General features: G+C 41.8%; 1 protein-coding gene across 1 annotated transcript in view; it reads left to right on the top strand.

Moving 5' to 3' along the window:
- The window catches only part of IRF7 (interferon regulatory factor 7), a 31,461-nt gene extending 19,653 nt beyond the window's left edge, over positions 1-11,808 (top strand). Inside the window, exon 12 of the mRNA XM_077287794.1 lies at positions 8,988-11,808. Within this exon, the coding sequence (XP_077143909.1) occupies positions 8,988-9,149 (162 nt within the window). The 3' untranslated portion in view covers positions 9,150-11,808. The remainder of the gene's footprint in view (positions 1-8,987) is intronic.
- The last annotated feature ends 5,099 nt before the right edge of the window (positions 11,809-16,907 follow it).

The raw sequence follows: 16,907 nt of genomic DNA, 5'->3' as shown, positions 1-16,907 counted from the left end.
CTGCAGCTCAGATTCTCAGAATGGAGCTTTTATAATTTCTTCCATGGCTTTATTTAAACCCCACAGCGGTACATTTTAATACTGAGGCTTACTCACCCCCACTGCTAGCTAACTAGGATGCAGGCGTTCTCTCAGGATAACCTCCTCTTGTTTTTGTGTGCATCTTTTGTGTGTCTGATCCCTACTGGCAGGAAATCCCTTCCTTTTATCCGAAGCTTGTTTATTGGACACTACCGGGGGTATTAGGATGTAGGCTCCGCTGACCCCTTCTCTAACCTTTATCCTGCCATCTCACTTTTTAACCTAGTGCCCATTTAGAAAACAGTGGAAAACCCTCTGTCACTAATGGTGGTACATCCCTCCCTAGATCCCAGGAGACTTTTGATTTGTTGTCCAGTGACATCTGCATTTGGTGTTTATGGCATTAAAGGGGTATTGCTTATTAAATCTCCTATTTCTACAGTAGTCCATAAAGGGAATGTGTCACTATGAAAATGCAGTCTAATCTTCAGGCAGCATGTTGTAGAGCAGGGGTAGCTGAGCAGATTGATAAATAGTTTTGTGAGAAAGGATTTAGTATATTTTTCATCATTTAATCCTTTGCTCTTTGTGGGATTCTCTGTCCAGTGGGCGGTCCTATTAGTGACTCCATGGAGAGATAGCAGTCACACTTATACAAAGAAGGCTGTCAGTCACTGATGGGACCGCCCACTGGACTGAAAATCCCAGAAAGAGCCAAGGATTAAATGATTAAAATATAGTTTAAACTGAATCTTTACTAAAAAAAAACTATATATCAATTTACTCCGCTCCCCCTGCTCTATATCATGGTGTCTTAGATTGGATGGCATTTTCATGGTGAAAGGTTCCCTTTAATAGCTAGTATTTTTTTTGTAAGCGGATAATGGATAATTTTTTAACTCTTACATCTTCACACCACAAAAATAGAGCTTAGGTCTTAATCTTTCTCAGACCGCTAGAATCGGAGATCTGGGCTGGGACAAGAGCTCATTACTGTCCCCCAACTCTTGCCTACTGCCAGTCACTTTACACAAATTCTGCGATGTGACTAATCTAAGATTTCTCAGTCAGAATTCTTTCTTTTTTCAGACATTTAGTTCACTGTTAACAAGTATTCTGTGTGATTAAATAATACAGGATCATTATGTAATAACGTGTCCACTGAGACATATTCTTCGCCCTTTTGAAATAAAACCTGAATTTTATATAGCTAAAAAAAATTACAATTACATATATATTTTCGAAAAGCAGAATATTGTAGAAAAGCCCAACACTATACAACCATAGACCTTAGTGCAATATTTCATGAAAACGGAAAGTTTTGTAAAAAGAAATGTATACAATTCCTTGCTTATTGCAAAATATCTTATGTCAGCAGAGCCCAAGATGCACAATGCCTGGAAAAAATAAAATTTCAGCCTGTGCAGGGTCTATACATATCCCACATATACTGTATATTAAATCACTGAATAAACCAAAAATACACATGCCCCAGATGCCAGTAAATATTTGAGTCACAAGTTCAGCAAACCTCTCTCTGACATACTGGGCACCTCTGCCAAGGTCTAGGTAATGTCATTATGTCACTTGAGGCCTAGTCTAGTCAAAAGGTTGCACGTAACATCACAATATGCATTGTTCTGTGATGTCACGATGTGGCGGGGGCCTTATAAGCAGCAGAGGTGCCCACAGTGCAGAAGTGAACATCGCCCTGGTTCAGCTGCCACTGACGACCAAACTGGTTGCTGGAACAGGGTGATTCCAATGTTTTTGCTGAATATCAGCAACACGTTTAAGAGTTGATTCAATATGTAACTGCTCAACTTCTCACTCAGAAGTTACAAAAGATACTCTATAACCTGTAAACTTGAACACAATTTTTTCCTAATTGATAAGACAAAAAAATCCTGCATATCACATGCCAGATCACTGGAGGCTGCACAGGAGGGGTGATACCATGAGAGAAGTCCTGTACACTTCTCCTTAGAGCACTAGAGGCTGTACAGGAGCATGATAACAAGAGAGAAGTCCTGTACACTTCTCCCTAGATCACTAGAGTCTGTACAGGAGGGGTGATAATATGAGAGAAGTCCTGTACACTTCTCCCTAGATCACTGGAGGCTGCACAGGAGGGGTGATAATATGAGAGAAGTCCTGTACACTTCTCCATAGATCACTGGAGTCTGTACAGGAGGGTGATAACATGAGAGAAGTCCTGTACACTCCTCCCGAGATCACTGGGGGCTGCACAGGAGGGGTGATAACATGAGAGAAGTCCTGTACACTTCTCCCTAGATCACTGGAGTCTGTACAGGAGGGGTGATAAGCTGAGAGAAGTCCTGTACAGCCCTCCCTAGATCACTGGAGGCTGCACAGGAGGGGTGATAACATGAGAGAAATCCTGAACACCCTCTAGATCACTGGGGGCTTCACAGGAGGGGTGATAACATGAGAGAATTCCGGTACACCCCTCCCTAGATCAATGGAGCCTGTACAGGAGGGTGATAACATGAGAGAAGTCCTGTACACCCCTCCCGAGTTCACTGGGGGCTGCACAGGAAGGGTGATAACATGAGAGAAGTCCTGTACATTTCTCCCTAGATCACTGGATTCTGTACAGCAGCGTGATAACATGAGAGAAGTCCTGTACACCCCTCCTGAGATCACTGGGGGCTGCACAGGAGGGGTGATAACATGAGAGAAGTCCGTACACTTCTCCCTAGATCATTGGAGTCTGTATAGGAGGTGTGATAACATGAGAGAAGTCCTGTACACCCCTCCCAAGATCACTGGAGTCTGTACAGGAGGGTGATAACATGAGAGAAGTCCTGTACACTTATCCCTAGATCACTGGAGTCTGTACAGGAGGGGTGATAACATGAGAGAAGTCCTGTACACTTCTTCATAGATTACTGGAGGCTGCACAGGAGGGGTGATAACATGCGAGAATTCTGGTACACCTCTCCCTAGATCACTGGAGTCTGTACAGGAGGGTGATAACATGAGAGAAGTCCTGTACACCCCTCCTGAGATCACTGGGGGCTGCACAGGAGGGGTGATAACATGAGAGAAGTCCGTACACTTCTCCCTAGATCATTGGAGTCTGTATAGGAGGTGTGATAACATGAGAGAAGTCCTGTACACCCCTCCCAAGATCACTGGAGTCTGTACAGGAGGGTGATAACATGAGAGAAGTCCTGTACACTTATCCCTAGATCACTGGAGTCTGTACAGGAGGGGTGATAACATGAGAGAAGTCCTGTACACTTCTTCATAGATTACTGGAGGCTGCACAGGAGGGGTGATAACATGAGAGAATTCTGGTACACCTCTCCCTAGATCACTGGAGTCTGTACAGGAGGGTGATAACATGAGAGAAGTCCTGTACACCCCTCCCGAGATCACTGGGGGCTGCACAGGAGGGGTGATAACATGAGAGAAGTCCTGTACACTTCTCCCTAGATCACTGGAGGCTGCACAGGAGGGGTGATAATATGAGAGAAATCCTGAACACCCCCTAGATCACTGGGGGCTTCAAAGGAGGGGTGATAACATGAGAGAATTCCAGTACACCCCTCCCTAGATCACTGGGGGCTGCACAGGAGGGGTGACAACATGAGAGACGTCCTGTACACCCCTCCCTAGATCACTGGAGGCTGCATAGGAGGGGTGTTAACATGAGAGAAGTGCTGTACACTTCTTCCTAGATCACTGGAGGATAAATTGAAAAAAGTCTTGGACACAGCTCCCTAGATCACTGTAGGATGTACAGGAGGAGAGTTGACAGTAACAAGCCGAGATCTTCACATCTGATGTCACTTGCAGTTTCAACTCTCCCACCCTCTCTTATATTCATACAGAAACAAAAAGTGAAATCATCTAGCCCTAATACAGAATTCTAGCCATGACAAGTGTGGAAAAAATGACATAATAAGTACATCCTTGTCTGTCAAAGGATTAAAGCAGCAATTTTATTTATCAGTAACAAATAGTTGATGGAATCATTAGAATTGTGTAGGGCAGTTTTCAACAACCAAAAATGTACAACTACCCTAAAGCCCTGATAGCCAAAGGCTGGAGATCCAATCCAACTGCTGGAGTCCAGCTGCTGGAGAACCACAAGTGTGTGATCCTTGGTGGTTTTATAATGTTATCACTGCTTTCTTTTCTACTCGCTATAATGAAAGTTAGACTCCAATATTTAAAGTATAATTAAATTTGAAATATTGTCGCCCTTGAAGGGAAAAGATAAAGTGAACCTGACAGGGGATTCTTCTTGCCCGAACCACATAAATTGGAAACCGGTTGTGATGTTGTATTCGCAGTATTTAAAAAAACCCAAAACATTGGGGGATGGGATGGAGTACGAGGCTCCTGATTCATTAAGAGGTGCACGTCTCTTAATGAAGCAGGTGCGTCTGACGAGTACTGTGCGCCTCACCACAAATCTTATTCCAACCGTCAACACTCATCATGAGTTTGCAAAGCAGCAGTCGGTATGCCCCCGTCCAGCCTTGGCTCTGCCCACTAAGTCGAACCATTGCAAAAATGGCACGAGAACGCCAAATGTCGCAAAATTTTAGCGCAGCTTTGAGTTGTGCCAAAACTTTGCAACTTTTCAAAGCTTTTTCCACCAGAATTTTAGTGTAAAATGTTTGATGAATCAGCCCCATAGTTTAAAAGCCGTCTGTCTAGTGACTATGCATCTTAGATAACTAGTCCAAAGTAGGTCCACGATGGCTGCGTTATGTCCTATTCCCCTAGATTGACAGCTCGCTACCTATGTACACATATAGAGAGAGATCTTCCAGTCTAGGGGAGTGAGGTGGGGAGAAGGTGCCAGCAACATGCCTCAGACTAGTCATACTAGACTCCTCGTCCCCGGCCGGCTTTTCAAAGTTTGTTTTCGCTGAAATACTGCAGAATTTTAGAGTAAGACGTAAATGGCTGCAACCCTCAGCTGTCAGCTTCAGAAAGGCTGGTTATCAAGAATGGAGGGGTCCCCATGCTGTATTTTCAATGATATAAATAAATAATTTAAAAAACCGACATGGGGTCCCACCTATTTTTGACAACCTCCATGCTAAAGCAGACAGCTGGGGGCTGGTATTCTCAGGCTGTTAAGGGGCCATGGACATTGGTCCTCCCCACCCTAAAAATAGCAGCCTGCAGCCAACCAGGAAAGGTGCATCTATTAGATGCGCCAATTCTAGCACTTTGCCCAGCTCTTCCCACTTGCCCTGTAGCGGTGGCAAGTGGAGTTCATATTTGTGGGGTTGATGTCACCTTTGTTTTGTCAGGTAACATCAAGCCTACGTATTACTAATGGAGCGGCATCTATAAGACACCTATCCATTACTAATCCTATAGTTATATGGTAAAAAAGACATGGCCAGAATAAAGTCCTTTATTTGAAATAAAACAAAACACTTTTACATTTACAGTAGTTCCATCAGCTGTATACCTCCATTCACAACTGTGCACTGCCGCTGTCTTCTGACAGCGTGGGAACAACAGCTGTCTGACCGGCGGCGATGATTTTACCACCAATCAGAAGTTATGTTTGCCACACTGTCATGCACATGACAGCGTAGCAAGCACTGAATATTTGGGCCCCCCATTCAACTGAATGGGGTCCAGGTTCAGGGTTCGGGTCCAGGTACTGTTCTGGTACGTGAACCCGAACTTTATGGAACTGTTCTGCCAAACCCGCCAGACCCGAACATCTAGGTGTCCGCTCATCTCTTCTGGTAGATGCATAGGCTCTATGGAAAGTGTTTGTGACAACTCGAGCATTCTGCATGCTGAGCACTCCAGCCCCTAGGTTTGGGAGATCAGTGGGGTCTCATGACCAATACCCCCACTGATCAACATTAGTTAGTATAAGTTAGTTATATGTTAAGAATTTTCAAGACCAATTTAACAAGGTGATACACTGTACAATTACCCAGGGCCCCAATTTCATAGTCCGTAAGCTAGGGTCACATTGCGTTAGGGCAATCCGTTAAGCGCATAGCGCTAGCGGATTGCGATAACGCAATGCTTCTCTAGGGTCCGCGTTCGGCGTCCCCGCTAGCGCAGATCCCCGATCTGCACTAGCGAGGAACGGACCTAGGGCGTGCCGCGGACGCTGCAAGCAGCGTCCGAGGTCCGTCACTCAAATGACAGCACATCGCTAGCGCTCGCCCAATGTGGGTGGGCGCTAGCGACGCGTTCACCATTACAGGCTATGGCGGCGTTAACGGACTACGTTAACACCGCGTTATGCCACGGTGTAACGTAGTCCGTTAAACGCGGTCACATAATGCAATGTGACCCTAGCCTTATCCCCTACCCTAAAATCCAAGTGGCAACCTAAATTTGACATTGACCCTTTTAGTGTCATAAACCCTAGAAAATAGAAAATTATCCCTTTTTCCGGCATTTAACTCTTACACTAACCTAGGGCAACAAGGATTTTGATGCAGAGCAATAGGGTCCTATTTTGCCATTTGCCCAGGGCTCTATTTTGTGTAAAATTGTTCCTTAATATTAAAATTCTATAAACATTTTTATATTACTTATTACATTATTATTACTATAAAATGTTTATTTGGAGGATACAAAAATATGGGTTTCTGTCTCCGATATAGATATTTACCTGGGATGATCTTGGTAGTTTTTCAGTGAATATTTAGTAATTTCTAGCATTTTAGCATTACATTTTTGTGACCCTAACCCTTTAGCTAAAACATATAGAAGACAACATTGTTAAAAATTGGTATTTACTAACAAGAGACTGGTGTCAAAATTTGTCAAAATTTTATATAATGTTCACTTACCAAATATGTGGATAATACATGTCCCAGTCATCCAAAAAAATCCCAAGAATTGCAGTGAGGTCTTGTCTGTGTCGAGCAGAGGTCTTCTCTGAAAAAGAACCTTGTTGCTTCAACTGATATATGTTTTGTGCTAAGTTTCACTTTCCTGTTCCTAGGTTAGGATCATCCTCCTTCTTCCCCTACATGTTTCCCAACGTAACAGTTTAAATGGTTGGACTTTGATATGTGTCGAGAAAGATCACAATGATATTATTTTGCTGTGTAGGGAAATTTTCAGCATATTTGTATTATATTATAATTTTTAATTTCTGGAGAAATTACTAAGAACAATGCACTAGAAATTTGTTACAAATTGACTTAAAAAGAGTGTAAACACCAAATTTGTTATACATTTATGACATTTTTGTACCTATCTATTCAGTTTTCACAAATGTTTGGAACATAAAAATTAGCCAAGTATAAAGTTGCAAAAATTTGCTATGCTCCTATTTTATAACAAGTTAAATTATATTTGTAATATCATGTTATAAATCAAAATTAATTTAAATTTGTATCAATTTGCTATGTTTATTAATTCTGCATGTCATTATCGACTGAAAATCCTGAATAAACATGCGTACATTAGTATAACCATAAACAAATATGAGAAAGAAAGAGACGTCTGCTCTGTAGTGCCACATGCACAATTTTGACATATTGGAAAGAATTAAAACTCTGAAATACTAAAATGTATTAATTATAAATTGTGAATGTTTTTCTATTTCTTTGTTTTGCAAAACAGCTTTCTACACTGCATGTCACCCATAAACTCCACTTTTCTCACAAGTTTAATTGTCTGAAGGCCTCAGGACTTGAAGAGGTTTGATTATGAATCACCTATTAATAGTATAGGTGGTAAATGTTTGATCACTGGTGGTCCTTCCGATGGTCCCCACCTCCACCAATCCTAAAGTTGAATGCAGCAGTGGTCATGTAAACATTGTAGTTGGCTATCTCTGTCATTTGAGTACACAATGAATGGAGCAGTAGTGGGCACGTACGACTACCCCTCCATTCATGAATGACCCAGGGTAGGTTGAGGTCTCAGTCAAGGAGCCTTCTTGCAATTGTACATTATTAACATATCCTATAATGAAGTGTTAAATGTTGCTCAATATATAAACCCCTTAGGTGTATGTTGGCTATATGGTAATTTTTCACTAGGAGGAATCAAGGCTAGAAAAACAGGAGCTTCAGGTTTCTTGTATTATGTTGGTCCTGAAGTTGACTTAAGTCAAATGCAGCACTAAAGGAACCAGCAAAACTGTGGTCAATTATTATCCAGGTTGTGAGAAATACAAATCAGAGATCTGGTGGGCACAAAGACAGAGCTTGCCAAAGGCAGCATGGGGCACAAAGGCAGCCATTGCCATAGTCAGTCAATACAGGGTGGTCAACAATCCAGACAATATGCAGTTAGCTTCTCTTCTGAGAGTCTCACACTGCTCCTAACAGGCAGCAATCAAGGTCTGGGAGGGCCAAAATGTTGGCCATTTTGTAAAATGTGGCAGGTTTGAACATAATGTTCTGACGGATGAATGACATTTTATTCACTACAACTAAGAAATGCCATGATCTTTTGTGCATTAATAACAATCCAGACATGGCGCAGAGCAGTCACAAGCAAAAGTGTAGTCAACCAATGCTTGTCTAATATAAAAGTACTGAACCGCATGAATGCTCCGATAAGTGGCAATAAGTGACCATTGGAAGATTCAGATAGAGGACTCTGATTGGCTGAATAGCCTTGCACATGTAATACCTAATTTCTTACATTGCTTGGAGTAAAGAGGTTATCCACTATTAGGACAACCCTTTCTTTAATAATATATTCCCTCTTGTAAAATTAAAATACCGTATGCTCACCTACCATACCGGCATCTTTCCAGAAGAGTTGGTTCAAGGTCTCCCCAAGCTCGAATGATGTTCTTATGAGCATAAGGATATTTTTATTTTACAAGGGGGAATATAATATTTAACAAGGCGTTGTCATTATAGTGGACAAACCCTTTAAGTTTATTTGTCTATCTTCACAGCATTTGGATGTAACTCATCACACGAAGTCGTCATTACATTCTCAGTGACATCTCGTAACTTTCTTTTCAGCTTGTTCCCAATCTCTGCACATACCTGCATCAAGCTGCACAGCAAAATGGCGCCTCATCGCTGCACTCCGAGCTCATCAGTCTCCAGATCTCACACGGAAGTTCCTTCAACAGCGTCGACCTCAACGATGCTTATTTAATGGATTTCCAAGATTTATTTTAAGTGGTTCTCATAGTTCCCATCCTAATTTTGTAGTAGGAGGACGATGATTGATATTTTCTTGCCCTTTATTTTAAACTCATACTATATCTATTCTAACTTTATCTTGGTTGCTTAACCCCAGAATGACCAGACTTGTCTAGGGGCCCTAAAGGAATGGGTCATATTGAGTTATTATGCTTGAACCGCGGGCTGCAAGAATTGGACACTGGTTGAATAATTGCATCCAAGTATGTTTTTCGCTGAAACTCTACGTGCTTCTAGAATACAACATATTTTGAAAAACCGACCAATGACTATGTGTCCCAGAGGATTGGTGCAAGAGGCCAGTAACCGGTGGCTTCTCCCTCCCCATATATATATAAAAAGAGACTCATCAGTCCAGGGGATCAGTGGTGGGGTGAACCAACCATGGACTCAGACTAGTCATCTGAGACACATAGTTCTCGGCCGGCTCTACAAAGTCTGTGTGTGTGTACACTGTGGTTTGGACACAATGAATCAGATGACAAGTTCCCTTTAACTATAAGTTGTATATTTTTTCCTTTGCTACATTTTAGCAGCCATAAGTATTTTTTTTCTCTTATTTTTCATAGTCAAGGATAAATGTTGTCTTTTTTTTAATGTGGGGAAATTTTATTTATTTTCCCCGCTGTTGTGGCTACATATAAATAGCTGTGACATTTATGATTTCTTCTTCTTGCGGCAGACGGTTAATTTCTATACTCTCCACTTTTTTCTTGCTGTTATTACAGTCTAGTGGATACCTGATTTAGATTTTTTAGTATAAAATATGTTTGTCATTTTTTTATGACTTTTTTTTACTGTATTTTTTTTAATCCCATTAGGGATTACCATTTTTCTTTTTTATATGCTTATAATGTACTAGCATAATTCTGTATGCAAATCCACCATGTTCTGTGTCACTGTGGCACAGGCGACTGTTTGTTTGTCCAAACAGTTGACAAATTGTACAGAAAGCCTTGGGGTCCTTTCCAGATTATCAGGGCTGACTTCACAGAAAACTTGGATTTCACAAAGGGCGAGTCCCTTGACATATCATCAATCAGGGATTTGACATAATCCCTCCCCCCCTATATATTGCTGGTCATTACGGGGTTAACTGCAAGCCATCATGTATAAAAACTATTTGAGGGAAAAAGAAGTGTCCAATTTTCCTATAGCCATTAATGAGATTATTTATTTTGAAATCTTATTTAGAAAAACTCAAATATGAATCTCATTGGTTGAAAACTGAAACCTTATATTCTCCACTGCAGAGAAACTACAAGTATAGTCCTGTTGGGAAAATTGACCTTATTTAAAAAAAAAATAAATAAAAAAAAAAATCCCCCATATTTCTGATAATTTCCAGATGACATAAAACCCAAGTGTATCTGACGGAACGGGGCTCCAACCATTCGATTAACAAATTACTCCCATAAAGGTTTATATCCTCTTAATATATTGCAGTCATCATATTATACAGCACTGTGTACTTACAATTGCTCATTTTGCCTTTGTACCCAGTTAATTCTTCTCTTTTCCATTAGGGCTATGACATCACGTGATTAAAAACAGTCTAGCTGACTCTAAGCTCTATGTAAAAACAGCAGGTCAATTTTTCCTGCATGAGTCATCATTAGAACTACAATTTAACCACACTGCAAAGTCCCTGGCAGAGGGGAGGTCATGAGAAGAGATGAGCAAATATTTCAATGTTCGGTCCGGTTCACAATTGCCGAATTTGCAATATTTGCCAATTTAGTCGTCAATTAAATCGCCCAATATAGCTGAACATACACAGCACAAAAGCCAGTGTTTCCCATGCTGTGTGACAGCGTGGAAAATACTGGCGTAGTGCTTGTGATCGGCAGTGAAATCATCCCCACTGGTCAGAGAGCTGCGGTTCTGTCAGAAGTGAACGCTCACCTGTGATCGGAGGTATAAAGTTTACTTCCGGTCACTGGTGTCAGCTGATGGGACTACTGCTCTCATCAGCTGACACCTACTGCCTCTAATAACAGTGAGAACAGGAGCAGCAGATGGGAGCATTCATCAGCCACTCCTGCGCTGTAAATAAATAATTTAAAAAAAACTTGCATGAGTTCCCCTGTATTTTTGATAACCAGCCAGGCAAAACTCACAGCTGGAGGCTGCAACCCTCAGCTGTCAGCTTCAGCAAGTTTGGCTATCAAGAAAAGAGGGGTCCCCATGCCATATTTTTAATTATTTAAATAAAAAATTTCCCCCATTTTTGACAACCAGCCTTGCTAAAGCAGACAGCTGGGGGCTGGTATTCTCAGGCTGGTAAGGGGCCATGGATCTTGCCCCCCTCCAGCCTAAAAATAGCAGCCCGCAACTGCCCAGAAAAGGCACATCTATAAGATGCGCCAATTCAGGTGCTTTGCCCGTCTCTTCCCACTTGCCCTGTAGTGGTGGCAAGTGGGGTTCATAATTGTGGGGTTGATGTCACCTTTGTATTGTCAGGTGACATCAAGCCCACGGATTAGTAATGGAGAGGCATCAAAAAGACACCTATCCGTTACTAATTCTATAGTTGTATGGTAAATAAAGACACAGCCAGAATTAAGTCCTTTATTAGAAATAAGACAACACAGTTTTCCATTTTATTTAAAAATAACAAACACAGCTATACTTACCTAACGCCTATTCCACTGAAGCCCTCGTTCTCCTGTAATAAAACTAAAATAAAAAACAACAATGTACCATACCTGTCTGTCGTTTTGTCCCACGCCGTAATCCATGTCTGGGGATTAATCGTTTTCAACCTGGACAGTTTCAAGATGCGACCATCCTGGCTGAGAACCTCTGGAGAATGAACTGCTGTGAGCGCAGCTTCAGTGACCGGTGGTGACATCATCGAGGTTACGTCCAGTCACTGAGGCTGCATTCCCAGCCGGTCTGAACTGCTGTGACCTCAGTGAGATCCCCAGTAGCACCGTGGGAAAAAGTCACTGAGTTCACCGCAGTTCAAGTTCAGTGGCTTCACAGCAGATCACCATGAGAATTTCTCACCGTGATCTGCGATGAAGCCACTGAGCTTGAACTGCGGTGACATCATCACTGAGTTTTTCCCACAGTGCTGAAGTCATGGCAGTTCAGCCCTGCTGGGAACGCAGCCTCAGTGACCGAAGGTAACCTCGATGACGTCACCGCTAGTCACTGAGGCTGCGCTTGCAGCAGCTCATTCACCAGTGGTTCTCAGCCTGGACAGTCGCATCTTGGCACCGTCCAGGTTGAAAACTAATAATCCCCCAGACATGAATTACAGCATGAGACAGAACGACAGACAAGTATGGTATATTGTTGCTTTTTTATTTTAGTTTTATGACAGGAAAATTAGGGTTTCGGTGGAATAGGCGTTAGGTGAGTATAACTGTGTTTGTTATTTTTAAATAAAAAAGGAAAACTGTGTTTTGTTTTATTTCTAATAAAGGACTTTATTCTGGCTGTGTGCTTATTTACCATATAACTATAGTATTAGTAATGGATAGGTGTCTTCTAGATGCCCCTCCATTACTAAGCTGTGGGCTTGATGTCAACTGAAAATATAAAGGTGACATCAACCCTACAAATATGAACCCCACTTGCCACCAATACAGGGCAAGCGGGAAAAGCTGGGCAAAGTGCCAGAATTGGCACATATAATGAGCAATTATAAGTACACCGTGCTTTGTAATATGATGATTGTAATATATTAAGAGGATAAACATTTTGATGGGAGGAGGAGTACTTCTTTAGCTGAGAAAAGGCAGAAATGGCATGCCCTTATTTCTACTCTCACTAGGTTATAGGGAGAGCATGGATGAACTGTGTGCTACCCTATGAGGAGGGGTAGGAACTAGTGATGAGCGAACGTGCTCAGGTAAGATGTTATCTGAGCATGCTTGGATGCTAACCGAGTGTGTTCAGCATGCTCGAAAAATATGTTCAAGTCCCCATGGCTGCATGTCTCACAACTGTTAGAAAGCCGCAACACATGCAGGGATTACCTAACAAACAAGACATGCAGCCGCAGGGACTAGAACATATTTTTCGAGCACGCAGAAGACACTCTGTTAGCACCCGAGCATGCTCAGATAACACCTTATCCGAGCACGCTCGCTCATCACTAGTAGGAACCATCTGAGGCAAAATCTCACCTGGCCTCATGGAGAGAACTTCTGAGGAAGGGCTGTTACAAGCAGCGTGTTGTGCCACATACGGGCACCACTGGCGACATATATAATGCTATATATGAGCATAGTTTTGTAAATTAAAAATAGTGTAAATATTTAACTTATTTTAAGCTTTGTTGATTGTTAACTAACAAGTATTAAATTCTCTGAACAAGAGGACAGTTGCCCGGCTTATCCTTTTGCTGTGAAGCTCGGCATTTGTCTAAAATCACAAGGGATAACTGAGGGTTGCCACATGTTTAGCTGCAGGGAAAATGTGGCCTCACAATTCGCTCATTCTAATAAATGGGCAACCATGTGATAGAGGCTAGTACGCCATTACAAGACAAAGTTAAAGGAGTATTTCCATCTTCAAGATCCTATCCCAATATGTAGTAGGTGTAATAATAATAATATTAGCAAATACCTCCAATTAGACATGTAGTATAGTTATTCTACCTCTGATTAGAAACGTAGCATAGTTCTTCTGATTCACTACATCACTTATCCCATGTACAAGGCATTGCAGTAGCTTGTTACGACCACTCACATAGTGACAGTAACGCCGGTTTCACACGTCAGTGGCTCCGGTACGTGAGGTGACAGTTTCCGCACGTACCGGAGACACTGACACACGTAGACCCATAAAAATCAATGCATCTGTGCAGATGTCATTGATTTTTTGCGGACCGTGTCTCCGTGTGCCAAACACGGAGACATGTCAGTGTTCGTGGGAGCGCACGTATTACACGGACCCATTAAAGTCAATGGGTCCGTGTAAAACACGGACCGCACACGGACGTTGTCCGTCTGCAGTCCGTGTGCGTGCAGGAGACAGCGCTACAGTAAGCGCTGTCCCCCCCACATGGTGCTGAAGCCGCCATTCATATCTTCTCTGCAGCAGCATTTGCTGCAGAGAAAATATGAATAATAGTGTTTAAAATAAAGATCTATGTGTCCGCCGCCCCCCCACCCCCTGTGCGCCCCCCCGCTGTTCAGAAAATACTCACCCGCCTCCCTCGCAGTGTTCTGTGCCGGCCGCCCCTTCTACTGTATGCGGTCACGTGGGGCCGCCGATTAGACTCATGAATATGTGGCTCCACCTCCCATAGGGGTGGAGCCGCCTATTCATGAGTGTAAATGAGCGGCCCCACGTGACCGCATACAGTGGAAGCCGCGGCCAGACCAGGAAGCACCGACAGCCAACGAGGGAGCGGGTGAGTATTTTCTGAACAGCGGGGGGGCGCACAGGGGGTGGGGGGGCGGCGGACACATAGATCTTTATTTTAAACACTATTATTCATATTTTCTCTGCAGCAAACGCTGCTGCAGGGAACATATGAATCGCGGATTCAGCACCAGATGCTGGTACGTGTGGTACCCAGCACGGTGCGTGTGGTACCCAGTGGTCACACGGGCGGCACACGTGTGCCGCAAGTGTGCCACACTGATGTACACAAGAAACGTAGGGGCACACGGAAACGGATAATTCCGGTACCGATTGTTTCCGGTACCGGAATTATCTGGACGTGTGGGACAGCCCTTAGTCGTTAGTGGACATAACCATGGATACCTAAGCTACTGAAATGCCCTGGACATGGGGTAAGCGACATAGCTAATCAGAAGAACTATACTACATTTCTAATTGGAGGTATTTGCTAGTATTATTATTATTATTATTATACTTTCTACATATTGGGAAAGGATCTTGGAGATGGGATACTCCATTAAGTTCTTGCCTAAACCTCTAAACAAGGCCACAGTCCAATAATTATTAATAAATCCCAGAAATTGTAATATACTAACATCTTACAAGCAATAATTAATCTGAATATACAAATATTACTATATAAAAATTAAAAAAATCACGGATGACAGTGAATTGCTTGTAATTTAAATGTAAAGTAATAAAAATCACAAACTTTGATTATTGCAGACTATTTACACAATGGAAATGATTCATGCAGGTCATTAGCGATTTATTTTTCAGAAAGCCCCCGGTTGCAGTTTGTCTAGAAAAAAAAAAAAAAAATACATCACCCTCCCCAGGTCCGGAAGTGAGTCCCCATTCTGCCCTGATGTTGCCTACAGCGCCGACGTCACATCAACAGTGCGGCAGCTAATTAGTGACTGTAGCGACTCTGCCCCAATTGATGGTATGAGTCACTCACAGCTGTTGAGCTCAACAACAGATACTGGGAGCAGCGGAGTCTCAGCTTTGGACCTGGGGAGGGTGAACAAAGCATTTTTAAAGACTTTGAAATAACTTCATGCATGTAACTAAGTATAAATAGAGAATTATTTGTTATTTAGTAATAGAGATTGTTTAGTATTTAGACTAGAAGTTGTTTTTATGTTTGTTTTAGGTTTTAATAATACACTCACAGACACATATACACCCATTTTAGGTTTAATGTTTGCTGTAGATTAATAAATGAATATTGAAAGTGATTCCTGTTTTTTTTGTTTTCTTTTAGTCCATCTATATCAAATACAACAATTAAATTCCGCGCCTTCTACTTTTCCTGTTTAAGGCTATGTTCACACGTTGCTTTTCTGCTGCTTTTTCTTCTGCTGCTTTTTCTTCTGCAGCCAAAACCTGATCTCTTGGCAGTAAAAAAAAAAAAGATGCAGACAAAAAAAAAAGCAGGTTAAGCTGGCGTTTTTTATGCTGTTGTTCTTGCTGCGTTTTTGCTGCATTTTTTTGCTATGTTTTTCAGGATCTCAAAGTTCAGCTATGCTTCCAGCATACAAGCATGAACATTACAAGTTGTTAGGCCACCAACGCAAGACATATGTGGAGCCATAAAACATTTCTGGAAAAAAGAGCAGTTTGATCAAATTATTTAGTGGAAAAAGATTTTTATGTCTGAAAAAATAGTGACTATTCAAATATGAACAAAAAAGTTCATATGAGCTAATGAAAAAATACACAATTGCAAATGTAAAAACAGCAGGGGGAGGTGAATTGGTTAGGAATAGTTTACCTAAGACATTGGCAGTGCATTGAGTAGGTCGGACATTGTTTACTTTCACATATTGGTCATTGGTCAGCCAATTCCTTACTTTAATACGTATTACTAATTTAATTAAATTATACTAATCCTAACATCCATGCTCAGGGGAGGACACCAAGACATATTGGTTCAAACTTGAGAAAATCACAAAAATAAGTTGGTTTAACATCCTGTTGTACCTGCTTTTATTTCAGCTAAAAATGCAGCAAAAACTGATGGTAACATTTTTTGTTGCTGTTTTGCTACTTTTTTGCACATGCTGTAGTTTAAAAAAAAAAGCAGCAGATTTCAATTCAGTCCGGAAAAATAATCAATGTGTGTGCATGAGAAATCTCATAGCTTTTGCTGGTACTGTAAAAAGCAACTTTTTATTTGAACTCGAGCGTGGGAAAATATTCTGAAAAGTTCCCACGCTCGAGTTCATATGAGTTCATCCAGAAGAGGGCGCATCACCGCGACTCGAGGTAATTACAGTACATTCCCCTGCATTCCATTCATTCAGCAAGTTTTACAGGCAGGAGCACAGCTGCATTAGCAGAGCTCCTGGGTGTAAAATGATTTAA

This window comes from Ranitomeya variabilis, chromosome 2 (genome assembly GCF_051348905.1).
Source record: "Ranitomeya variabilis isolate aRanVar5 chromosome 2, aRanVar5.hap1, whole genome shotgun sequence".
NCBI classification, from domain to species: domain Eukaryota; kingdom Metazoa; phylum Chordata; class Amphibia; order Anura; family Dendrobatidae; genus Ranitomeya; species Ranitomeya variabilis.
Note: the sequence above shows the minus strand (reverse complement) of the source record. Positions and strands in the feature narration are given on the sequence as shown.